Here is a 26,174-nt window from a genome sequence, read left to right on the forward strand (position 1 = left end):
CGGACACAGGCATCTTATGACAGAACTCAGGTCCGGCTGCTGAGACAGGTCAGGAGCACTTGTGAGGGGTCGGGGAGGGGGGCCTCACTGCTGTCGCAGGTGTTATTTTATGTGTTAAGTGACCCTCTGTGGACATGTCTGGGATCCAAACCACAAACGAGGAGTCTGTTGTTCGGGGAACATGCTTGTCCAGGGCAGGCCATGCTGACCCTCAGCAGAAGAGGGCCTTCGTGGGGAAGACAGACAGTGGCAGGCACTTCTCCGGGTGCAGCTGGGTGGGGCTGCCCCCGGCCATCCTCACAGGTCGAGGCCTGAGGAGCAGACGCTTCAGGCCTGGCATCAAGGGCATCTGTGAGCAGCTGCGGGGCGGGAGGACTTGCCACGCACCCCCTCACTGGCCCTGGGCAGTGGATGCACAAAAGAAGGAAGGACAGGTGCCTGAAGACACTTGTTTTCAAACGCCTCTCCCTCGCCCCCTTATAATAGTCCCCAAAGAGGTGTATTTGTACATAGACTGACAGTCAAGATCAAGTATAAATTTGAGGGCAAAGACCACAGGTTTTTTTTTTTTTTAATTGGATTTGGCTTTGATGAGTACTGACAAACCCTGTAGACACGAATACAAAATGATTGTAAACAAACAGGCCTTGCCAGTAGCGTCAGGAAAAGTCAGAGAAAACACACACACACATTGAGAGACAGAGTCGGGTTCATGTTCTTTCCCACACTAGTGACGGCTTTCCGGTTTTCTTTACGCTTTTCTTTGTGCTTTCGCTTTAGTAAAAGTTAGAAAGGGTAACAACGTTTGCAAAGTGAGATACCAAACCGTACAAAATCGATCAATCCTGTGGGGTTCAAGGGAAGATGATCGTTTTACAAAATACTGAAAGACCACCGGCACGGATTTAAATAATTTCCTTTTCTGGATGTTCAAGTGTCCCTGGCAATTTATCTAGGAAAATGACATGCACCCAATAGAAAACTGGCATTCAGAAGACATTTTCATTATGGATACATTCTTGTTAAATGCATGGAATGAGAATTTCTAAAAATTGTAGCCCAAATTTATGCATTAATTATAAGCTGCAGTAAACCTACTGAGTTTACCCACAAAATGGAGTAAGTCAGAACAGGTTCAGAGAAAGATAGATGGAACCCAAGACACACTGTCACTCCTGGGCCCGGGTCCCCAGGAGGCCCCTGTTGGGGCCTGACAGACAGCTGACGCACCACAGCGAAGAAGGAAAGTTCTCGCCCTCAACTGGAGGACCAACAAGCCATTTTCACCACTGGATGCCTCGCTAAGACAAGGGTCTTAACATCGCAGGATTAGATGGCCATTTGGCTACATGACCCATCTTTAACACTGAAATAAGAACTGTTAGAAAAATAATTTGACCAAGGATAATGAGACATTTTTTTTAAATAAAAAGTTAAAAATATCTGAGTGTTCAAATCTAACCTTTTCATACTATCAGTTTTGGTTTCGATAAGATTATATCAAAGGCAGCACACTAAAAACCATGCAACCACAAGGTGACCTGGTGCGTGAGACCTGGCGTTACAGCGACGATTTAACAGCACAGCAGTAATGATTTCTTCCTCGTGGCCTGACGTGACACAGCTTCATTAGACAGCAGGCCGAGCACAAAGTCCAGACGTCCTCCTCCTCACCAGGGCCCCCTGACTGGACCCAGGTCTTGGCAGAGGCCCCATACTGATCACGTGATCAAGGAAACTGAAGTCACACCAGCCCTGCAGCCCCAGTGGGTCCCTGTCACCCCAAGTTGCGGCTGGGACTACCGAGGTTCTCTGCTGGGGAGGCCTGAGACGCATCGAGCTGAGACCTGAAAGTATGTCTTCCCCAGATTATGCCACCTCCTCTGAGAATGCAGCTCATGATGTGGCCAGGAAGGGGGTGCCCAGGGGCTTTCCTAAGGTTTCAGATCAGCGTCCTGTCCATCACCCAGGCCCAAGGGGCAGATGCCGTTTCCCAGGGCTTGAGCAACCACCGGGCCAGCACTGCTCTAAGCTGTGTTTCTGTTTTTCCAACTGAATTCTGAGCGTTTCCCACCCCATCTGCTGTAATTAACTAAATTTAGAACTTTATAAAAATCTGTAAGTGCAAGCTTCAACATCTGAAAAAAAGGTAGCTACAAACAAATAAATAAGCATAGACAATTCTTAAAGGTTGCTTCTTTGGCCTTCCGGCAGGAAGCCACACTTTAGACATGGCAGCTGCGCCTCTGAAGGAAGGAGTCGGGACTCAGGATGGGGGTGCTGCCAAGGGCTGCCAGCCGCGGGGGTCAAGGCGCACAGGTGGCACGAGGACCTGGACACGGGCGGGTGTGCGGTGCCTGGGAGGACCCCCTAGGCTTGCTTAGAGGTAGGAAACCAGGCCAAGGCAGAGGGAGGGAGGAAGCAGCCGACCCTGAGGGCAGAGGCTCTCCCCTCCCGCCCCCCATACCCTACTCGAAGGGTCACCCCGCTGAGCGCGCGGAGAGAAAGCACAGCATTGCTGATGCAGCTATGTCATCTACCTAGGACCGCGGAATACCCACACAACGTGGGAATCGTGCTTCGAAAAACAAAAGACTCTTAAGACCACAAACCATCAGAAAACCAGCCTCGCTCACAGCTGCACACGCAGGGGCTGGAGGCAACCTGAGCCCCGGACACGAGCAGGCACAGCAGCAGCGCTGGGGCGCTGGCAGCGAGCTCCCAGGCCCACGGCCTCGCGCCCGCAGCCAGGGCGTGGAGAGTGGACGGCTCATGTGTGAACACTGCCCGCAGCCCTGCCAACAGGGCCAGGGAGCAGACCTGAGGCTCACCTAGAGCCCTGTACACACAATTCATGGGAATTTATAAAAACAATACAAAGGCCCCTGCCTTTTAAACATTATAATTTATAGAATATTCTGTACAAAAGCAGTCTTTAAAAGGACTCTGACTATCTTAGAAAAAGTCCATAGCTGTTGGCCTTCTCTTTGGCATGGTGGTCAGCGGTTTCTTGGGGCCCAGAGGGGTGCTGGCCGGTGAGCTGGTGGGGGTCTTCAGCACCCCATGGAGGGGCCTCTGCTCAGGGTTGAAGGCCACTCGGGAGGGGCCCGTAGGACTGACCAAGATGCTCTTGTCTGTCTTCTTGAACTCTGCCTCGGACGAAAGCCAGGCCACAGTTAACAGGGCATGACTCCTCTTGTCTGCCCACTGGCCCCACTGGTGCTGCTCCACCCCCTGCGGGCTCCCATGGGCCTTCAGCCCGGGAGCAGGGGCCGCCAGTGAGGCTCCTTCCCTCAGATGCCTTTTCTTCTCTATGGAAAATGCCCCAAGGCCACCTGGATGGGCCACTGGTGGGCCATGGGGTAGTTATAGAACACAGATGCTTGGTGAACCCTGAGTTGGGTCTGGAATGAACCCCAGGTTTAAACAGTTTCAGGAGGAGCCTTTCCTTCGTGGCAGATTTACTCCTCCTGTTTTCTCTAGCTCTAAAAAACCAGAGTTTCTCAGGTCCTTTCCAGATAGTCCCTCCCCTCTGCTCACACACACCCTTACTTGTGGGCCCTAAACACAGCCAGGACCATACACACACACACATGTGTGCGCGTACTTACTTGTGGTCCCTAACACAGCCAGGACCTAAACTCATTATGTATTCCTAAAAAGCTTGGTTTCCTCCTTTGAAGAAACAAAACTAATCACACCTGTACTAAAAGCAGTCAGACAATCCCCCCCCAACCCTCCCTGAACCTGGACTGGGTGCCTGGACCAAGGCAGCCACAGTGACAGAAAGACCCACAGACAGACCTAACCCTAACCCATGCTTACCTGCTGTCATGTTCCTGTTCAACCCAAAGGTCACCTTCTTGGAGCTGGACGGGGTTCTGTGTGACTACAGGAAAAAATGGCAGGGCAACAAGTAAAAAGATGGTGGCTAAGCTGTCCCCAGAACCCACGGTGCCTCCAGGCATGGCACTGGCAAGCCAGCCCCGCTCTGCAGGAACCGCCCGTCATGGGGTCCCGGGAGGAGAGAGAGCAGAGTGAGGACGGTTGACACCTCCAGGGAACACGCTGGTCCAGGCCCCACAGTTCATCTTGTGAGTGGAGTACTGAGCGCCCTGTAAGAGAACCTAGCTTCTGTGGGCAACGGACATGCGTGTCCCAACGTCCTGTGACAAGGACTCTGGAAGGGGACCCATTCTGCACCTTGAAGCACCCTGACAAGCTCCCTAGAACTCCATAGTTCTGTCCACCATTTTTGCTTTAACATCACCAAGTTTTAGGACAGAAACTTGGCTTGCACAAGTCTTGAGTCACTGAACAAATATATCCCCAAAACACCTTAAAAGAACACACAAACATTAACACAGACAGTAGTCACTCTGCTGGTTCAAGTGGGTGCTTGTTATCTTAATTTTTTTGGCTGTATCGTGGGGCATGCAGGATCTTAGTTCCCTCTCCAGGGATCAAACCTGTGTCCCATGCATTGAGAGCGAGAGTCTTAACCACTGGGTCACCAGGGAAGTCTCTGAGTGGGTGCTATTTAAACGTCTACCTGCTGTGGCTGCCCTGGCAGGGCCAGTCAAGCATGCATGCTCATCTTGATGGCTCCACCAGGACCCGTGTCTTCTGGAAGCAGACTGGACGCAGCCCAGCAGCCTGGCCTGGACTTGCTCACTCCGAGGAGCACTCAGCAGAGCTGACCCTGCTTTGCTGACCCGAGAACAGCCACACCCCCTCCCACCACTGGGACCTCTCCTACCCACCCCAAATGTCCTGGGCAGACCTACAGCCCCAGGCTCTCCAGAGTCTCCGCCCTCCCCCCTCACTGCTTGTTCTCGTGAATTCGAGGATGACCTCCATGTCTTGCTGATGTACAACAGCATCACCGACTGCACCTCAAGTTCCCTGGCCAAGCCCCCAGTCTGCCTCAGGCCAGCCTGACTCCCTGAACGGGGGCCTGCATGCCGGGGACAGCAGCAGAGGCTAGAGGTTGACTGTAGGTGGGTGAGGGTCAGGGTGCAGCAGCAGGGCTCCAGCTGAGCCTCGGAAGTCTGGGGTGGGACTGTGTGGGGGGAGAGCAGTGTGGGGCAAGTACCTGCAGGGTGGGGCCTGGTGAGGCAGCGATGCTGCCCTTGGCCTTCCTGAAGAACAGGGGCTTCGGGGAGGACGCGGCGTCAAACTTCACGAAGTCCTTCTCCGTCCTCAGCTTCTTCTTCAAAGGGCCATGCACCCCACCACTGCCCTGTGTGAGGGGGATGAGACGGGGTCACTCCCACCCATGCACGTGGGAAGGGAACAGACAAAACACAGGACCCCCCTACAGGCGCACCCCAGGCCCCTGATCGGACCCCTGGCGACAGTCTGTCAACAGCTCACTTCTGGAGCAGATGTTGCAGAAACCCCCACCTCCCTGCGTTGGCTCTGTGTCCACAGCCAGGGGTCTCCTGTCTTCTCGGCCACCAGAACCCACTTTCACCCATCTACAAACCTGTGCCCATGTTGGAGGGTTTCTGGCTTTCAGAGACCGTGTGCTAAGTTGTAGCTCACTGTCTCACTTCTGAACAGACCCCACCGCCCATGGAGAGTCTGCACGGAGGGTGGGTGTGACACTGTCAGGCTCCGTGGGCTTGGGACGGGGCAGGCACAGAACCTTCCCTGGGACTTTATACTGACACCTGTCCACAGCAGAGCCCGCTCCTGTTCCAGGGCCTCAGGGGTCAGGGAAACCCAAGGTGGCCCCCGTCACACAGTGGTTTTGGCAAGTCCCTGGTGTTCTGGCTCAGAAGTTTGCCACCCTCCCCTGGAGGGAACCTGGAACTGCAGACCTGGGCTAGAACGCTGCCCCTTGTGGAGGAAGACCTCCCCAGACCCTCCAATCGTCTCTGAGAGGGGCTGCCAGGGAAAAAAGAGAACTTCTCAGACGTTCGTTCTCAGTTAAGCAGCACGAGCAGCAATGACCAGTGGGTGATGGGCTGAGGCTGCAGAGCCCCGGGGAGGTGACACAGGTGTTCCAGTGTCAGGGAAGGTCTGAGGTGAGAGCGGACTTCCTGGATCCCAGCTGAATGCCCTGTTTCCCACCCTCAGACCTCCCACTGACCCCTCGGGGGTCCTGCACCATGAGGCCTGGCACACGTTCTGCCCGCGTCCTTGCAGGTTCCATAAACAAGGCCCTGGGAGGCCCAAGGGGTCACGCACTGAGCCCCACAGGCCGTGCGAGGAGTGGAAGCAGCCCAGGGAGACGATGGCTGCCCTCCATGGGCACGGCCACACGCATGTCCAGGGAGGAGGGTGAGAGCTGCAGGGACCAGAGACTGGTCCCTGCTTCTATCTGCTCCAGAGATCCAAGGGGAGAAAAGCTTAGTGAAAAAGAACAGGGTAAGAGTCTGGGGCTTCTTCTCCTGCCAACGAAGCCCAGGACGAGCCAGGAGCTGTAGGAGGAACACAAGCTCCACACGTGATGGGGCCCCCTGCCTGTTTACCCCGTGGAGGTGGGGTGCCTGCTGGGCCATTGGGGCGATCCCCCAGTCTAATGCTGGCCCTGTCACACCTCTGATCACAGAGGGCGAGAGTGGGAGGGGAGGCACCGGAAGCCCCCGAGACAGGTCACTGTTTACTCCTTGGTAGAGGGTGTTAGGAGCCATGACGGCTCCTGGTCCAGGGTCTGACTGCCCCCTGCCCTGGGGCCGAGGAGGTGGGGCCCGGACACTCCTGCCTGGGAGCCCCCCTCTGCCTTACCAGGGCTGGGACGAGCTTCATCCCTCTGGGCTCCACAGAGTTTGACATCTCCTTCATTTTCTTCCTCTTTTTCAAAATGGCAGCTTTCTGAGCACACGAGTTGTAGAGGTCAAGGCCGCTGGGCCCCCCACTCTTCTTCAGTTTCTCGCCCGGGGGCAGGGTGGCGGGGCAGTCCCCTCTGTCTGCTGGGCTGGCTGGGGGTCCTTCCCTCTGGGGCGCGGGCCAGGCCAGCACAGGCGGGCCACTGCCATTGACCAGCAGGGCTCCCAGCTCCCGCCTCCTCTTCAGGACCGGGGCACCGCTGGCTGGGGCCACTCGAGGGGCTACCCCCTCCAGAGGCGATGCTGTTGACTCCAGGCCCTCCACCTGGATCCGTGGGCTCCTCTTCCTGGGCCGCTTCCTCCTACTCTGTAAGGAGGGGCGCTCCAAGCTGCTCTGCTCCCGGGTGCCCGGCATGGCCAAAATTCCCAGCTCAGCTCCACTTGCCTCCGGGGCTCTTTTGGGACTGGCCTCTGGCTCCTCGCTCCCATTCTGTTCTTGGCTTGTGGTTTCCCCACTGGGCCCTGTGCATTCAGCCTGGAGGAGTTGGTTCTTCTTCTTCTTTTTCCTCTTTTTCTTTGGAATGCCACCTTTGCTCTCCTCTTCCTTGGCAGGGAAGAACTTGGTTCCTACAGACACAAGTCAGTCAACAAGTGCCCGGTGCCCAGGGGACCTGCCAGGGTTGGGGGTACCCATAGCATGTCGCCAGTCCCCGCCAGGTCCTTCTCTGTGCCCTCAAATCCCACAAGCTTTCTCACTTGCCCATCTCTTGCCCTCCCCAACCATGCCTGGAAACCTTCCTGAGGCTTATTTTGATGTAAATGGATCTGAAACAGTATTCAGATTCCTACAAATTTTTAGGCCCATACCTGGTAATAAAACAAGTGCCCTGAAGGGGCACATCCACATCCCCACCCTCTCCCTGCATCAGGAGTCCGCTACACTTCCACTTCAGCAAGGCTGGAGTACGGTCCCCCGGAAAATAGCATAACACCCGGAGACACGCTCTCTATGCGTCTTAGCCCCTAAGAGTGATGGCTTTCACCCTGCGATGACCCGTGTGGACGTGAAAGGTGCTCCCAGGGCCACGCTAGCCCACCGTGTGCTGACTGAGAGCTCCGCGGCTCACCTTTCCCTCCTGCCATGTCTGTCTTCTGCAAAAGTTTATTCCCTTTCTTCTTATGTGTTCCTTGACTGCGGGTCTGGTCATCTTCGTCAGCAGTGCTATCCTCAGCAAAACTGAGGTGAGAGAGACTGCCTGCTGGACACCAAAGACAATGTCTGGTCACAAAGACACGTCTGGTCAGCTTTCTGAGACAATCACGGCCCTGACCCCCATGTGGGTAATTTTAACCCTGATTCCTGCCGAGTCCCTTATTGCTTCTCCAACCCCAACCTGAAAAGTTGCTGATGCAGGAATTATAGACTACAGTTTGTGGGTTTCTCAGTTGAGGTGAGGTCAGGGACTGTAGTTCCAGGGTGACAGCCTCTAGAGCTCACCCCCCAGAGGTTCGGCTGTGCCACCTCCACATTTCAACAAGGTCTGTGGGGCCCCCCAATTCGAAGCACCCCAAGTGCACCAGAGGCAGGGGCAGCAGACACACCCACCTGTTCAAATGTAACCCAGCTCCCAAGGAGCAGTTCCCCTCCCCCACCCAGGGGGACTGGAGGCTGGCTGATCCCAATGAGAGGGACCCTGAGATTGACCGTTCTTCAGGAAGATTCAAGCTGGAATCCTCCTGTTAATCCCCCCCACCTCCAACCCCACCCTGACAGGAAGAATGGCGCCCGGTTCGGGGGTGCCCATGTTCACTGAGAACATCACCAAATACAGTCTTCTGATTTTCCTCACCTTCAGAGAGATCTTGGAATCTGAAAAAGAAAACAACAAAGGCTCCTAAAGAAACCACGTCTTCCTGCCTCCCATAAACACATGCGCTAACCTTTTATGATATAAGAGATATCTGTTTTCCCTTAAAATCATTATTGAGATGGAAAAAACTGCCCCCAAGTATCACACGCATGACATGAAGATCCAAGGCTTTGTCCTGGCACATCCCAGCGAAACTGGGGGCGGAGAAGCTTCCACCTCTACTTACATTCCAGTCGCTCTGTTACTGAGCGGAGACAGCCAGCACTGTTTTGCTGTACATGACTGTGCTGAGTTAAAACAAAAGCAAGTGTGGAGGCGTGTGCCGGGCTGAGGCAGCGCCGGGGAGCAGAAAGGCTGAGTCCAGCCCCAGGTCTGGCAGCTGCAAGCCCAGGCGATGGGCTGCCTCCTTGTACCCCCGCTGCCTCATCTGTCAAACGGGGCAATCCCAGAAGCTGCCCTGTGGGCCCTCCTGAACGTGATATAATCTGTGTAAGTGCTCGGGACAGGGCGGCTCACAGCGCGCAACCGGGCTCAGCTGCTACCTGTCATCAGTTGCAACGAGCCGTGGGGCTTCGTGGTCACGCAGGTGACAGAACCACGCTTCCGGCACACTCACGGGGAGGTGGGCAGGAGGTAGCGGAGCTGCTCTTTGACCCCTGCTGCCACCTCCTCCTCCATCTCTACCACATAGCTAGAGGGTGACTGCAGCTGCATGGGCAGAGTGGAACTGGAGAGCCAAGAGCAGCTGTCTCCATGGAACCTTCCAGTGAACGTGTGTGTAAGGTGAAGGGCAGAAACTTTCAAGGTGAGTGGGTGATAGCTCCTGCCTGGAGTGAAACAGAAGGGCGGGGCTTGAACGTGGAGGACGGCCAGGTGAAACCTTCCTCCCCAGTCACTTACTTCTTGATGAGCTCGGAGAGACTTTTCCTGTTGAAGGGAGGGATGTTTTTCCTGTTGGTCATTTCCAGGAGTCGGTCAGCAACTGCCTTGTAGTCAAACTAGGTGAGAAGAAACACTACATGTCTGCTGGAAGTACAGCCCCGCCTGACCCAGAATCATGCCAACTGGAGACAGCAGCCCAGAGCACTCCCGTAGGATGTCCACACAGTGTGCCTAAAGCTTGCCCACCAGAAGCCTAATAGTCACAGTCGTTGAAAACTTCCTTCTACTTATTCTTGGGGGAAGCTATTCTTTGTTTTACCTCTTCTTCATGAAAATTTAGGGGGCTGTGTTGTTCTCTAAATTTAATCTAGATGTTCAATTTGTACTTGGTTACATAGTAAACTCCCTTTATTGAAAGAGTACCATCGGGCTGGCTTAATTGTACAGAATACAAATCTCACTTATTCAAGCCAAAACAAAGACTGACATCTTTCAAAATGCCATTGTCTTTAAATCTGTCTCCAATAAGCTCATTACAAGAAAAGTGACACCAGTGACCCAGAGATTAAAAAGAACCTTATGCATTAGGGCTGTGGTTTAATTATCTCTGACCCTAATTCTCCTTCAGTTAGGCAGCTTTCTACAAAGAGAAACAACTGCTACCAACCTGGAGAAGTGGCCCAGTGTCCTCCACACTTCCGCCGCCATCCTGTCCGCCTTCCTGGCTGCACTCTTTTCCAGAGTGATATTTGCCCCGTGCTATCAACACACAGATCCACAGACACAGTTCAGACACATGGCCACAGCTGCCCCTAAAGGAGCCACTGTCCAATTAGGTGTCTTTTTGGTATTTTCAACCTCCAGACATTAAAAAAAAAAACTCATACATTTTGCCTTTTAATTACCTCACAAACAAAACTCCCACCATGAACTGCAGTGGAGGTGGACAGCAAACTTGTAGGCCAGGGGCTCGAGCCAGTGGGAGGAGTGTACAGTCTGTGCCCTGTTTCAGGAAAGCTGAGGCACTGGTGAATGTTCCAAGGGGCCACCCCAGGAAACACAATGACCTGATGCTGACACGACTTTTTAAAACTTTTTATTTTATATTGGAATACAGCCAATTGACGATTTTGTGATAGTTTTCGGTGGACAGCAAAGGGACTCAGCCACACATACACATATATCCATGCTTCCCCAAACTCCCTTCCCGTCCAGGTGGCCACATAACATTGAACAGAGTTCCCGGTGCTGCATAGTAAGTCCTTCCTTCCTTCCTCCCGTTGTTCCTAAGTGTCCATCAAGAGAGGAACTGATAAAGAAGATGGTACATATACACAGTGGAATATTACTCAGCCATTAAAAAAATGAAACCAACATGGACGGACTTAGAGATCATACAGAGTGAAGTCAATCAGACAGAGGAGAAATATCATATAACATCCCTTCTACGTAGAATCTAAAAAGAAATGACACAAATAAACCTACAAATCAGAAACAGACTCATAGACTTGGAGAACTCATGACTGCCAGGGGAGAAGAACTGGGGGGAAGGGATAGTTAGGAGTTTGGGATCAACATGTACACACTGCTATATTTAAAACAGATAGGGCTTCCCTGGTGGTTCAGTGGTAAAGAATCTGCCTGCCAATGCAGGAGACATAGGTCTGATCCCTGGTCCGGGAAGATCCCACATACCAAGGAACAACTAAGCCTGTTCACTATAATTACTAATACTGAGCCTGCGCTCCAAAGCCTGGAAGCCGCAACTAAGTCCACATGCCACACCCACTGAGAAGCCTGTCATCCAAACTAGAGAGAGGCCCCCAGTTGCCGCACCTAGAGCAAAGCCTGAGCAGCAATGAAGACCCAGCACAGCCAAAAAATAAATTATTAAAACACAGAACAAAATGGATAACCAACAAATACAGCTAACGTGACTGTTGACATGTACTAAATAACAGAGCATCACAGCCATGGAGAAGCAGATGCACGTTGCTGTTGAGATCTCACAAGCCCTCACAGGTGTCCTGTCTCTGGCAGGCTCTTAGCTTGTGAGTGGTGTGGCCTCAGGCAAAAGACTGGGCAGGTCCCCCAAGCATTTGATGGAGAACCTGGGAGGAAATCTTGGAAGGCGCTTAGGGAAGGGGGGTGCTCTGGTTCAGACAGAAACTGGCAGCAGGAGAGGTCTAGAGACAACACAAAACGTGCTTGGGGCTGTTCAAGCACCATGTTGTCGCCCATAGTGAATTTAAAATGACAATATCTTGTCTTTTCTTTCTTAAAGACTTCTTTCCTGACTAAAAAATAAAATAACATCATCGTAGAGGACTTAGAAAAACAGACAAAAGCACAAAGGAAAATAAGAGATCATGTACAATTTTGCTGTGCAGGCTAGCTCCTACCATCTTATATACGCTTCCAGATACATACATACATCTATGTCTAAACATAAAAACCAGGCACTTCCCACAGAGGATTCCTGTTATTGTTGAATCACTAAGCTGTGTCAACTCTTGGCGACCCTGTGGACTGCAGCATGCCAGGCCTCCCTATCCTTCACTATCTCCAGGAGTTTGTTCAAATTCATGTCCACTGAGTCAGTGATGCCACCCAACCATCTCATCCTCTGCTGCTCTCCGCTTCTCCTCATGCATTCAATTATTCCCAGCAACAGAGTCTTTTCCAGTGAGTCAGTTCTTTGCATCAGGTGGCCCAAGTATTGGTGACTCAGCATCAGTCCTTCCAATGAATATTCAGGGTTGATTTCCTTTAGGATTGACTGGTTTGATCTCCTTGCCAGTACAAGGGACTGTTAAGAGTCTTCTCCAGCACAACTTGAAAGCAACAATTCTTCAGTGCTCAGCCTTCTTTATGGTTCTACTCTCACATCCGTACATGACTACTGGAAAAACCATAACTTTGACTATATGGACTTCTGTAAGCAAAGTGATACCTCTGCTTTTTAAAAATGTTGTCTAGGTTTTCATGTCTTGCTATAAAAAATTTTCCCTGGCTGTTAATTTTTGAAAACTTTCCTTTTTAATGACTCCAGGACATTTCAAAGGCATGGGTACACCCTGAATTGGCCCTTCACCTACCGCCAAGGCACTGAGATGCTATAAACCACAGGAAATTCTGATGAGGCTGCGATTTAAATGCCCCATGTGAGTCCCATGGACATTAAACAGTGCTGAGAGCGAGGTGCGTCCATGGTGGGTGTTTACACACCCTAAGGTAAAGAATCCTGGAGGAAGGCAGAGACAGAGAGGAGAGCTACAGACACAAGATTGCATTCCCAACACATCTGTAAATCGGGTCTCCGACCAGGGACCCTTCAACAGGCATGAGGCCACATTAGGATTTTTTTTTTTAAAAGCTGCAACATCAAGAAACACACAGAACCCAAAACAATAGCAATGGAAATGATGAAACCCTGGAAGAAAGCCCCGTGGCCTGGGAGATGCAAAGAAGTGTGCATGTGTATGTGTACGCCCAGGGTGGCCAGGCTCTGCACCGTGCAGGCGTCTTAACATAGCCCTGCTTCCCTCCGTGGGCGCTGCTCATGGCAGAGGCCCCTCTGATGAACTCCACGTGGCAGTCAGTGAGCTGCCAACAAACGCACTGCAAACTGTTCCTCTGACGTGAATTTCACCTAAGAGAGACCCTTCAAGTAAATTTTCTCACCTGCTTTCTTTTTCCTGACTGCTTTTCTCCACGTCATTTCGTTTTCAGATGTCTCTTCCTCTGAGAGGTTGCTGCCACCCACTTGTGTTTTCTGTTCCTTGACTGTCTCTTCAGGTACAAAAGGAGACTGATCTACAATGACTTCAAAAACACCCCTAGCTATAGTCTGTACCAAAGTCTGGCTGAGGGCGGAAGCACAGCAGAGAGAGCGTGGTTAACGGATGGCCTGGACTCTGTTCCCTCAAGGAGCGCAGCGGGGTGAGAGGCGGAGAACGCCACTGCTCGCCCAGTCCAGCCCACCAGGGACCCGTGGGCCAGCACTGCATTCCCAGTTACACCCTGTGGTGATCCACTGCAGCCATGAGGGGCCATTAATGCTGAGCGCCGTGTGATGGAGAGGTGGGACCCGGGACAGAAGGACCCGGGCGCAGGAGGGGTGCGGGGAGGGGAGATTCGTGGAGCCCCTGGGAAACATAGCTGGGAGTGCCCGCCAGGACTCAGAGCTGACGGGAGTTAGAACTTGGTGCTTCTGAGCACTGGCTGACCTGTGCATCATATTTCACCTACAATTTTACCACCAGCCCCCATAAAGAAATACCAACTGAAGTGGTAAAAGAAACACATGAATCACTTACTCCCTACTCTTGGCAGCGATCTTGCAGAATGGATCAATAAACTTGAGATTCTGATCTGCCAAAAGCTGTAACAAAGGAAAAAAAATGAGGGGGGGAAAAAAAAGCCTTTTAGATGTGTCCTTGAAAAAGGAACCATTTGTGTTTTTCAGACAGGTTGAATCAGACCAACACATCTCTCACAATGCCCAAAACGCACTCTGCTAAAGGTCATGGCCACCATCCAGTCATCCAAGCATCTCAGCACAGTGGCCGGAGAGGACTGCCCACCCCGAAAGGCACCGTTCCGTCCTACATTCCCAACAGAGACTCCCTCCTCCACGGGGACAGGACACTCCCAGACACCGAGGTAAAGGATTTAAAAAACAACATACACTTTCTTTTAATTATGAAACAAACAAAAAACAAACACGTGTTCATTGCAGACACTTGTGAAAGAAAAAAGTACATCACTGCTCCTCATCCCCGGTTCAGACAATCCCTGGCTTGCTGAAACCGTGTCATTCCCTCCCCAGCCTGTGTCTTAACAAGCCCTTCCATCTGTGCAGCTCTGTCTACCCCTTTTTTCCCCTATTTTTTTTTGGCCAGGCCACATGGCATGCGGGATCTCAGTCCCCTGACCAGGGATTAAACCCATGTTCCCTGAGGTGGAAGCAAGGAGTCCTAACCACTGGACAGTCCTCCATACTGCTATCTATCTATCTATCCATCTCACACAACGCAGCTTTTGGGAATTTAGTTCCCCAACCAGGAAGTGAACTGGTGCCCGCTGCAGTGGAACTTCTAACCACTGGACCACCAGGGAAGTCCCTTGACTTTTTAAAAACTTCACCTCATGAATACCTCCTCCTGTTACAGAATTCTTCAGTGGACGGCATAAGTTGTTTTTGATTCTGGCTATCAGACTTCTATGTACACTGTTAGTGCACACATCTTTGTCCACATGACCCACTGCCTGCTTAGGACACATCTCTAGATGAGGAAGAACTATGGCAAAGGACAGGCTGACCCATCTGTGCTGCTGCGGCCGATGTAACCCTGCCAACAGCCTTTCACCTCCAGCCTGCGGAGCACTCAGAGCAGCGCCCAGGCCCTGCCATTTCAGGGGTGCCTTGGCCCCTTGCACTGTGGCAGGGTGCCTGCCCTGCTTACCTCCTTCCCGCCCACCCTGGACAGCTCGTCCAGGTAAATGTTGATGAAGTGGAACTTCACTCCGTTTGGAGACCGACTCTCAGGATGCAGGACCTCCTTCATCAAGACGTCGAGGAAAAGCTTGATACGGCTAAAGGAAAAACACACATAGCTCTACAACCCCCGCTGCCAACATCCTCTCCGTCCCCAGAGAGAACGCGACATTCTTGTGCCCAACTGCTAAACAAGCAACGCACAACGGAGAAAGTTCAACAATCACTGGAATGAGTACAAAGTGCTGCTGTGTGTGCTCAGCTCTGTGGGGTTTGAAGTTCTTCAGGCATGAGGACGCTGGGTTCCTGGTACTCGGAGTGGAAGGCGTGGATCAGGTGACTCAGACTTGTTCATTGAAACACTTAGAAAACCACGCCATTGCCTTTAAAGTTTTAAGGCCCTCAAATGCTAACCCAGAGGGTTCACCAACCTTTCTTCCCAGCCGTTTCGCTTCAGAACTTCGAAGGACTGCCTCAGGACCAGACGGATCAGCTAGAGACAGATAACTGTTGTTACCAAAGGGAAAGTGACAAACACCCATCAGCTTGGCAGAACGACAGCTACAGCCTGGATCCTCAAAGTGGAAAGTTCCCACACTAACAGCTAGCTTCTAGATCAAACACTGTCAATGAAGCTGCCCCAGACTCACTCTGACAGCTGGAAGAGACAAAGCCGATGCCTCTGAACACATCCTCTAGTGCCCCCTGTCGGTCACCTGACCATGCACCGCACAGCCACCTCCCCCACCCGGAGCTCTGGGTAAGGGGCTATGGCCCCACCCTCACCATGTGGAATTTGTCCAGGCGGAGCCCATCGATGCCAGGCCACTCGCGATTCACGGTCTGCCAGAAGGTCTGGATGAACAGGTGCTCTGCAGGGAATAAGGGGCTCTGAACGCTCCGTTCGCAGGGTGCCGGGTCACCACAGAGCAAGAAAGTTCACGAAGGGAAACAGACTAGGATTTCTCAAGGATTCTTGGGCAGCTAGAAAATCTGGTTGGTAACTAAGTATGCTTGATAATTTTTTATATTTAAATAAAAACTTATTTTAACAAGAAGTCTGGGAATATCTTAATGTTTGACTAGAAAGCTCTCTAGAGCATGTTTCGTTATCCATCGTAAAGCCATGCTTCTGTTAAAAATCAAAAGATGTCCTGAGCCACAGATACTGCCCCTTCTTGCCCAAATACACTTAACTATCAGTCCTAAGCCATCCATCTGATGAACACCTGGGGGACCTATGCAGAGTGTCAGCCTTACTGTTTTCATGTTCAGTGTCAGCTGAGTGAACTTTAACAAAACACTATTTTTCTCTTCTGAGGCATGAAACCAGCACTTTTTATCCCAAAATAGTTTGTTTTTTGCTTTACTTCCTTTTGCACAATTCTCTCTTCATATATGGAAAGCTACAGTATATTCTATGTACAGAATTTTGATCCTTAAGAGTCATCTGGGAGCCTGCTAAAATCCAAAGAATCACTAAGAGTTAACAAGGCCATTGGATGGTTCTGTTCTGAGGAGGGCTAGGCAAAAGCAGTGAATTCTGCATTCTCTGCTTCTGTAAGTAATCAAAGCTGAATGTCTCAGAACTATTAATAATTAATTTCTCCCTTTGTTTATTTGTTTCGGTCAAGAGGGGTTACTTTACAGTTTTTTACCAGTGATGACCTGAAGTGGCTCTAGTCCCAAGGAGAACAACCAGCATCCAGAGGTAACCGCGGTCACCAGCACAGTCACATGCAGCTTCTGAGAGCGTTAAACTCACTCAGAATGTGGAAACTCTGGAGGACTGCTATTTTTTAAGACTCTTCTGAAACCTCTGAGATGCCGAAAGTGATGTCCCCCAGGACACCACCTTCATTCACCCTCTCACTGTGTCAGTATCTAAGCCTGACACAGGCTCCCCATGGGACGGTCTGTCACCTGACATTCACACTCCAGCTGCCCAGGCTCATGTGACGCTAGCCCCCCGGAAAATGGAAACTTTGAAGGAAGGAGAAGAAACGACATTGAGTAGGTTTCTTAGGCAAGTTACCAAATCTGAAGAGTAAGTTTTGAAAGTCACGAAAATATCAGGACTTACGAGCCTCTGAGTTGTTAACAACATGGATGAGTTGGGAAATAGTGTTCGCTAGCTCCTCCTGCAAAGTGGGGTTGGGGAAAAACAGCGGGGTTATTACGTGGAACCATGAGAGGACAGCATCACGGCCTGTGGGAGGGGGTCATCCCCTCCATTCTCACTGTCACCTCCACTAAGAAGAGTGTATCTGAACACCTGAATTGCCTCACAGGTGAAATTCCCAGTTTCAACGGACTATTGTGCCAATTCAACATGCCTTCAGAACTAGGTGTGTGCTCACACACATTATCCCTAGGGTGAGTTCAACTGACCCACACAAGAAATGTCAGCTCTTAACTCCTGGCTTTCAACATATAACTTGGGTTGAGATTCCATCCGAATCCCCCCAAATAATGGAAACGCAGATGCCAACTGCGACGAGGGGGCATCGCTGGCAGTGAGATACGGGGATTGTCACTCCATGTGGCTCCCGCTTGCTTGCTGGCAGACAGGCTGCAGGGGCAAGGTGGCAGAAAGCAAAGCAGCCATCCTGCTGAGGTGCACAAGCTTGTCTAGGGGAGAACTCGGGCTCTGGGTCTATGAAGAAACCTGCCTCCGGGAGTGTCCACAGGAGAATAATCCTCACTGCTATCATGGGGCCTTCACCTGAACTCAAGTCTTTCTCACCCATGTTAAACGAACCCCGGACTTGAAAGTGATGTTCCCATTCATCTGTTTCCTTCCTCCACTAAAGCTGTTGGTTGTCACTTTGAATGTAACTTAAAAATATTTTGCTCTGCTGTCCTACTCAAAACATGTTCAGTGGAGTAAAGGCAGGAAATCAAAGTGAGTCACTACAGGGCTCAGGGAAGCGGCAGAGCTGCAGGTAAAAGCCAGACAAGTAAAAACCTACCCTGGCATTTCGTACATCAGGGGGCTTCAGTGCCCCCAAAGCTGACCTTCTCCTGCTACAAAGACAGGCTTGCTTTCACACGCCAGAAAAAAGCTCTTCAAGAGCCTAAACCACTTTCTTTGATGGCTCTGGTGGCAGAGCTTGGTGTGCTTGGCAGACAGGGGTCCAGGTGAGTGCGCACACCTGGGCAGGTCTCCACTGCCTTTGTGATGAGACCATTAGCTCCAGGACCACTGCTCATTCTGCAAAGACTCTGCCCCCAGCACCCACTTAACTGTGGCAGAGCTGGGCCCAGAGCTGGGTAGTGTCATGCTATTTTTGACCACAACTAATAAAGGAGGAAACAGAAACTTTATAATGTAAAACTTACAATGGAACCTATGAAACTGTGACAGAGAAATAATAAATCTAATTTATGTGTCTTTGTTCATCTTTAAAAAGACTTCACCTCAATGCTTGCATCCCTTTCTCTATGGACAAGTGGTGGGAAACCTTGAAGCAATGGTTTTCCATCTGTTTCCGCACATCAGGGATGGATACAGCATAAAGCAGGCTGGTCTCTCAGTCACTGGTGCCCCGAGTCCAGCAACATGACACAGGGAACTGTAGGTTACCTGCAGAAGAGGTTCATCCTGCACCCACATGCAATAGAACAGCCCTTTCCAGATTTTTAGAAGTTCTTCTTGGCTGAAACCCCCTAGAAGGCAAAAGACCAGAAAAGTCCTATTTCAGAGTCTGCACGTTTCCTCCTTAAGTTTAGAGCTGCCACAGAAGCAGTGAGAATAATACTGTGCATGTTTTCACTCTTTTACTTGCAAATGTCTTTTTTATTCGAAGCATACATTTTCTTGCTGTTACAAAACAAACACATAAATGCTTTAGTTTTGTCAGCTATGGGGCAGGGCGGCGGTGGTAGAGTGTTCTCATGATCTCAGTAGCATAGGAAAGCAAACGTCATCCACACACAAAATTAACCAATTTAGTTCAGGAGTCATTTAGGAGTTCCCTCAAGTGGTCCTCTACCTGAAATTAGTACCTCCTCCCCCCGGCCCCCACACCACCATTCTCACTGGTCTGGCCAAGCTAAGCCGAAAATCCTGCAGATGCTCTGCCCAAGTCCCTACAACCATCGCAGGGGAACAGGCCAGGCTTTGGGATATTTCTGCAAAGATGACTTTTTTGGGATCTGGGCTGGGCTGGACCTTGACCCCTTCTTTCCCAGTTATAGTTTTCACCTACCAGGCATGTGCAGTTTTAGGTGGCATCATCCAGGTCAGCCTTGTTCTCATTATTCCAGCCCTCCTCTCCGCCTGAAATCCCTACGGCCAAGCCACAAGTTGTACACAGACTCCCGCCTCCTGGGTCGACCCTGCTGCTGCTACTGCTGCTGCTAAGTCACTTCAGTTGTGTCCGACTCTGTGCGACCCCATAGATGGCAGCCCACCAGGCTCCCCCATCCCTGGGATTCTCCAGGCAAGAACACTGGAGTGGGTTGCCATTTCCTTCTCCAGAGCATGAAAGTGAAAAGTGAAAGTGAAGTCGCTCAGTCATGTCTGACTCTTAGCGACCTCATGGACTGCAGCCTACCAGGCTCCTCTGTCCATGGGATTTTCCAGGCAAGAGTACTGAAGTGGGATGCCATTGCCTTCTCCGTGGGTTGACCCTAGGCGTCACCAAACGACTGCGGAGTAACCTAAGGACTCACGAGATCAGGTAAGTGCACAGTCCTGCAGTCTCCAAGCCTGCAGAGGACAGACAGAACCCTCAAGCCTGATGCCCGTTACAGCGGTCTTTATAATCCTTCACTTGAAGGTCCTGGGAAGAACCCTGCGGTGCAGCAAAGGACAGATGCAGTGAATGTAAACAAGTATGTATTTAGAATCAATGTGATCTCAGGACTCCACAGGATTAGTTCAGAGTGATGAGGAGATCCCTTCTGACAGAATGAGCTTTACTTATTTTATTTGGAGGAAGCTGAAGAGCTGTATAAGGTACTGATCTCCAAGTTACTAAAGACCTTTCCCATGCCAACAATTTCATCACGGTGCATTTTGATTCTTTGTGATAGGCTCTCATTTGCCAGAAACTATAGTGAAATTGGCTTATTAAAGTGCCTTTCCTTTAGGGGTCAGGCAAACTGGTTTTCCTTCACCTGTCTGTTACAAATAAGACACACCCGGGGCTCTTCCCACTGAGGACACTACATGTGAGTGGTGGGCTCCACCAGAGCACACCGACTTAGTCACAACTGCAGCACCTCTGGCATGGTCTCCTGTGTTTACATCCAACCATGTTCAGACTAATGAAACATGGATCTATCTGGGCAGGGTCATCAGTGGCACTGAAACAGCAGATGAAAGGCTACTGATGGGTTTCACAGTGCATGCGTCAGACCAACACCACCAAGCCCATTGGATGCCCCACATGATGCAGCAGGAAGAACACAGAACTGCTTGGTAAGTGTTCTCACAAAAACAAAAAACTGAACCTACATTGCTTCAAATGTTAACTTTTAATACCAGTTTGCAGGAACTATAGGAGACAGAAAAACAAATTAAATGAGACCATGGGATGCAGTCAGCAAAACCCCAAATGTTGGGGTCTCCATAGGACAAACGACCCAGTTCTTCCAACAAATAAGTGCAAGGAAAAGAAAAGCCGGATAAGAACTGTTAGGATTGAAGAGTCGCTGTAGACACGACAAGCAAACACTATGGGTGGGTCTCATGTGGATTCTAATTTGTCATAAAGAGTGTATGAAATGATGGGAATGCACAAGATTGATATTTCATATTAAGGAAAACTTTCCTAAAGGTGTGACAATGTGGTTACATTAGCAGGGTCCTTATCTCAGAGGTACACACTCAGGTATCAGGAGGTGCAATAAGACACCAGGGGTTTGCTTCCCAAGAATCTCGTGGGAAGGAGGAAGTGGGCCAATCAGATGACCTGGCCAGGTAATTAATAAATACTGAAGCAAAGTACTTGCATTTGAAATGATACATTTGAAATATTCCTTAAAGAAAAGAAGGGAAAAAAAAGAACGGCATGAGAGTATCAAAATGAAAATGTTGTCATGGGCTGTTTTCTTTCTTTTCTTTTACTGTTTAGAAAACTCATCATAATGAAACTTGAAAGGCACAAACATTGATGAAATAGGACTTAAACGACACCAGTTCCTACATGAAGCTCGGGACTGGGCATCCTTGTTTCCGCTCAGCAGTTTCACTATCTCGCCCTCTCCAGAGCTGCCCCCTTTCAAGGCAGGGCCTGGGAGGGAAGGCAGGAGTCCCGGGGGCAGGGAGCTGGTGTGAGAATGGACAGAAGATCCCCTCTCGCGGGTCTCAGGAAGCACTCTCTTCTCTCCCGGGAGACCTGAAGAGAAGATGAAGTTTGGAGCCGGCCACATGCCCGGGAGCCTGTCTAGGATGGGAGAACCTGGGGGCACAGAGCTGTCTGGGGAGGAGCAGGGCTCTGGAGACAGCGGAGCCCCAGCACGAAGCTGAGATTTGGCTTCTTCCCTGAAAACTAGTGGGGCCTGGACATTCTGCAGGTTTCTACTGAAAAAGAATCCTAAGCAGTAAGAACACGTTTCTACTGCAAGAAAAATCAGACACTCTATCAAAGCACACACTAGAGAGTCCTTATTCGCCTCCTGAAACTAGTCCCCTACCAGAGGGCCCCTGCTCCCGGTCTGGTGGCATCTTTCTCGTGCACGGTTTTGCAACACTCATGTGTGACGCAGAAACACACTGCTGCGTATGCGCGAGGCTCAGAAGCCTTTTCACTTAAAAAGGGCAGTGTGTGTTCCTCTCCGGGTGTTTTCTCCAGGAAAGCAGTGTGTCAGCCGCTGCTCAGAGATCATGGGGGGCAGCTAGCACCTCTGGGTAACCCACCTGTGCTGGCAAGGATGCACTAGAGACCTTAGTGAGGGAAAACAAGAGATTTCCAGAGTGACCGGGGAGAGCAGATCCTGGAGTGCGGGCGGGAAAGGGAGCTGTGAGTGAAAACAGGTTCTGACTTTCATCCTACGTGAAGTGACCAAGGTCAGGGAGACAAAGCGCTGGTCAGGCCCTGGGCCGCTCCTTACCGGTTGGGCCCTGCTGGAAAGGCCCAACACATGACACATGTGACACATGAGGCTCACACTCGGGGTCAAGACTGAGTGCACAAGTGAGAGGCATGTGGCAGTCACACACTGCTGTCCCACATCCTCTACCACAGCCTAGTAGGCACAGCTCCCTTTAAAAACACCTGTTCCCAGTACAGGTAGAGAAGTCCCTCGTCTTCACTCAGGAACTTAACTTGGAAAAACAAGACACCAATCTCTGAAGTACTTAACGCCAAACAGAATGCTCACTGTCTCTGCAGTGAAGGACAGTGCTCTGCAGGTGAAGGACAACATACCCTGGTTATATGAGGTGTGACGTTTGTACATCACCCACACACAAACTGTCACAATGTTGATTTTAAAAGCAGACTCATCCCACAGCTGCTTCTGGATTGGTATCTTCTTCTTGGGGTTGAGCTTCTTAAACTTAATGCAACTATGTTTCTAACAACCATACAGGTTTAGTTACTTCAAAATGAATGAGATTAACATCAAAGTGAGACTTGGACACAGAAAATCCAACAGCTCCTCTCATGGGGAGATCAGCCCAGGAGCCTGTTGAGCCCCTAACTCTTGACCCACATCTGTGTGGGAACAGCCTCAGCTCCAGTTAATAACACTTGACCCCACATCTGTGTGGAAATAACCTCAGCTCCAGTCATTCTATTAAGTTCTGGGTCGAGAGACCCCAACCCTGCCAGTGTGAAGATGTACTGATTCCCTCATCACTGCCACTGACTCTAAGACACCAGGAACCACAAGATGCACTGTTATTTTACGTGCCACCAAAAGAGAGAGCAGGAATGCAATCAAAGTATCACACATTGATTTTAAAATGTATCCTACTCTTAGAGAGTAAATGCTGAGTGAAAGTGAAAGTTGCTCAGTGGAGTCTGACTCTTTGTGACCCCGTGGACTATACAGTTCATGGGATTCTCCAGGCCAGAATACTGGAGTAGGTAGTCTTTCCCTTCTCCAGAGGATCTTCCCAACCCACAGATTGAACCCAGGTCTCCTGCAATGCAGGTGGATCCTTCACCAGCTGAGCTACAATGGAATCCCTAAAGGCTGAGAGTTGCAGATAAAAAGAGGCAAAGGTATTTATTCTGTTCACAGCTGCATTCCCAGAGCCAAAAGCCGTGCCCAAAACAGCAACAGCACACCTACAGTGGGCACCCCCCGGGTGTGCAGAACGCACGAGTGAGTGAACAGGGACAAGTGAGCCCTTGTGAGCAAAACTGCAGTTATTCCGTGGTTGTGAATGATCAACACTTAAAGTGGTACAGCAACACTTAGTTGCTTCAAGCTCTATAAATATTTTCAATTTGTTTTCAAACTAAGTTACTAATGGACAGTAGAGTGACATCTCAGACTCTCTTTTCTATGCCTGAGACAAGACACAATTGACCGGATCAGTAAGGTTCCACTGTCAGGCCAAGTTATTTCCGAAAGTGTGTTTCTATTCCGACAGGCACAGCTGTGGCAGAGACCACGTCCATTCTGTCCCATCCCCGCTGTCTAGACGTGCACTTTACCGTCACTTTCCTGAAGGCCTGCTACCCTCCCTGCGCTGTGAGAAGCATGGGACAAGTAACTCAGACCACACCCCAGACACTGCACGCCCCTGGGCATCCTGCCCTGGGACCACCCCGATGTTTCAGACCCCAAGCCTGTTCACCAAAGGGGTTCGAACACCAGGCTCTGTCTGGTAGCCTCAGCCCGTAGGCGCTGCATCTGGTTCTTCTTCTGTTCTGTACACAGGCCGGCCCTCGCGTGTCTGGATGCGTGCCCACTTCCAGCTAGGAAAACAGATGGAAGTTTACAGTGTTTTGGGGAGACAGTGACACATTGACTGATAATTAAGAAGCAGAGCAGCTAAGTGCCATAACAGAGACACATAGGGTATCCCGGGATACTTGCGGGGCAGGGTGAGGTGAGACAGAAGGCATTTTCAAGCAATTGATGCTGAACTGAGTGCTGGGAGTCGGAGAAGGGTGGGGATCTTTTCAGAGAACGGGAGACATGAAGGCAGAGGTGCGAATCAGTGTACTGAACACCAGGAACCAGTGTGGAGCAGTCACACGGGGAAGAGGGGCTGAGGTATGGAGAGAAAGGGAGGACAGACCGTGGTCCGCAGACCTGGGATTCTGACGTGTCCAGCTGTTTTAAGAAGATGAGCCAGGCTGGTTCCAGAGCAGGGGTTCACCGGGGGCAACTGGAGTTTAGATGAGCGAGGAAGCAAGCAACCACAGAAGTCTAGATGAGATGGAGGCCTCCAGGCAGGGGAGAGTAGTTCAGGAAGTGAGACAGCTGAGACCAGAGGACACTGGATGCAGGGTGGGGAAGAGGAGGCTGGCTAGAGTCTGGGTGGGGAGGGGAACTAGCATCCAAAATGAAAGAGCAGGGGCAGCAGAAAAGGTTTGGTGGTTGGGGGTGGGGGAAGAAAAATGAATCACTTTTGGACATTCTGGTCTGAGGACACACAGGTGGACGTTGCCAGGTGAGTAGGGCATATCTGAGCTGAAAACAGCAAAGGTCTGGGTTAGAAGACCAGGGTTAGAAACCTCCAGCATATATGGGATGAGTAAATTAAATCTGCTGGGGAGACCCCAAAGAGAGTCAAAGTCAGGAAGTTTGGCTTCATTCCTCTTTCTAGCAGACTTCCCATGAAATGATACTTTCTTTCCCCTGGGTAGTCTTTTGTGATTTCTCCTTAAAATAAAACATTAACTAAGGAGGTCAGCACAAGGAGAGATAACATCAATTCTTTGAAAAAGGCTCTATGTACCAGAACTAGCAATAAAGAAATCAGACTTATCTTGTGTGCTCAGTCGCTCAGTCCTCTCTGAGACTCTGGGATTCCATGGGCTGTAGCCCGCCAGGCTCCTCTGTCTATGGGATTCTCCAGGCAAGCATACTTGAGTGGGTTGCAATGCCCTTCTCCAGGAGGGTCTTCCCGACCCAGGGATCGAACCCAGGTCCCCCACATTGCAGGCGGATTCTTTACAGTCTGAGCCACCAGGGAAGCCTAGACTTATCCTAGTACCATAAAAACCTCCACTGCACACCTAGCTCATTCTTTCAGGAATTTACGGGTCAGTTAATGAAATCCTTCAATGGCACCCACTGCTGTTTAAACCCAAATCACAAAGCCCGGTGTGACCTGGCCACTGCCTACTAGTTCAACTTCATCTTCCCTCACCCTCCCTCACTTACTAACCTTCAGCACTGCTAGCCCGTCTCCTCTCCGACCTGCTGAACGTCAACGGCCCATGTAGAGGATGGCTTTCTTTCCTTGGTTTTCGTTTCCTTTACTTTGCTTAAAGGAGCTCTGTTTCAGTTAGAAATCCCTCCCTAGACTTCCCGGGACAACTCCCTCCAGGGTAGGGATTCTGTTTTCTCTTTTGCAATCCCAGCTCCTAAACGTGTTGGTCAAGTGAAGGCGTAACTCAAAGAAGAGCGCACCAGAATCTATCAGGTGAGCCCAGTGATCCAGGGTCCAGGCTCGGGGTTGGACAGAACGGGTCTATCCTAGGCTTCACCACCCACTGTGACTTTCAGCAGACCACCCGACCTTGTCGGCCGCAGCCCCTCAACCTTAGAACCGGACGAGACCCAGCAGAAAGCGGACACAAAAGCACATGCGGGAGTGAGACTCAGTGCCACACGCTCTCCCCGCTCTGCCCGCGGCTCCCCCGGGCCGTCCCCCGTGACGCACCTCCCGACCGGGCCCCCTTCCCGCACCCCCCTGCCCGGCCCACCTCAGGCTCCCACGCCCGGCCGCCATGTGCGCGGCGGACTGCCGGCGCCCACCTGTCTCCCTCTGCGTCTTCACGCTGATGTACTGGCGCAGCTTCCTCATCGCCCGGTCCCGGATGCCCTTCTCGTGGGACGCCAGCCGCTGAGCGAACTGAATCTCGGCCGGCTGCATGGCGGGGGCCATCGCGTCCGTTGGAGCATCCCCCGCCTCAGCCCGCCGCCACCGAGCGCCCGCCGCCTAGCCGCCCCGGCCGCGACTGCGCAGAAGGCGGTGGCGCGTGCAGCGGCGCGCGGGCTGATGGC

The 26,174-nt window shown here is 51.1% G+C and overlaps 1 protein-coding gene across 3 annotated transcripts; it reads right to left on the minus strand.

Annotated features, from left to right (window-relative positions):
* Positions 1–557: 557 nt before the first annotated feature.
* RRP1B (ribosomal RNA processing 1B) lies at positions 558–26,122 on the minus strand. Of its 3 annotated transcripts, XM_061167492.1 has the most exons (17): positions 25,926–26,063; positions 19,241–21,376; positions 18,616–18,698; positions 17,113–17,170; positions 15,816–15,901; positions 15,461–15,522; positions 14,998–15,127; positions 13,849–13,913; positions 13,214–13,395; positions 10,197–10,288; positions 9,548–9,645; positions 8,627–8,646; positions 7,904–8,035; positions 6,736–7,403; positions 5,096–5,242; positions 3,826–3,889; positions 558–3,149 (listed from the first exon to the last, which is right to left on the minus strand). In XM_061167492.1, the coding sequence occupies exons 2-17, from the start codon at positions 19,245–19,247 to the stop codon at positions 2,956–2,958; spliced, it is 2,088 nt and encodes a 695-aa protein (XP_061023475.1). In that variant the 5' UTR covers positions 19,248–21,376; positions 25,926–26,063; the 3' UTR covers positions 558–2,955. The 3 variants fall into 3 exon arrangements, with proteins under 3 accessions (XP_061023475.1, XP_061023474.1, XP_061023473.1); XM_061167491.1 differs by lacking the exon at positions 19,241–21,376 and having other exon boundaries at positions 7,904–8,032; positions 25,926–26,122; XM_061167490.1 differs by lacking the exon at positions 19,241–21,376 and having other exon boundaries at positions 25,926–26,122.
* Between the last annotated feature and the right edge of the window lie 52 nt (positions 26,123–26,174).

The sequence above is a fragment of the Dama dama genome, chromosome 19 (assembly GCF_033118175.1).
Source record: "Dama dama isolate Ldn47 chromosome 19, ASM3311817v1, whole genome shotgun sequence".
In the NCBI taxonomy this organism is placed as follows: domain Eukaryota; kingdom Metazoa; phylum Chordata; class Mammalia; order Artiodactyla; family Cervidae; genus Dama; species Dama dama.

Coding starts and splice junctions, on each gene's coding strand:
- RRP1B (XM_061167490.1), bottom strand. CDS start 26,055: ATGGCCCCCGCCATGCAGCCGGCCGAGATTCAGTTCGCTCAGCGGCTG. Junction 15,128..15,460: donor CGAAACGGCTGGGAAGAAAG/GTTGGTGAACCC, acceptor TTTTTCCTTTAG/CCGTATCAAGCTTTTCCTCG. Junction 10,289..13,213: donor AGTCAGGAAAAAGAAAGCAG/GTGAGAAAATTT, acceptor GTGTGTTGATAG/CACGGGGCAAATATCACTCT.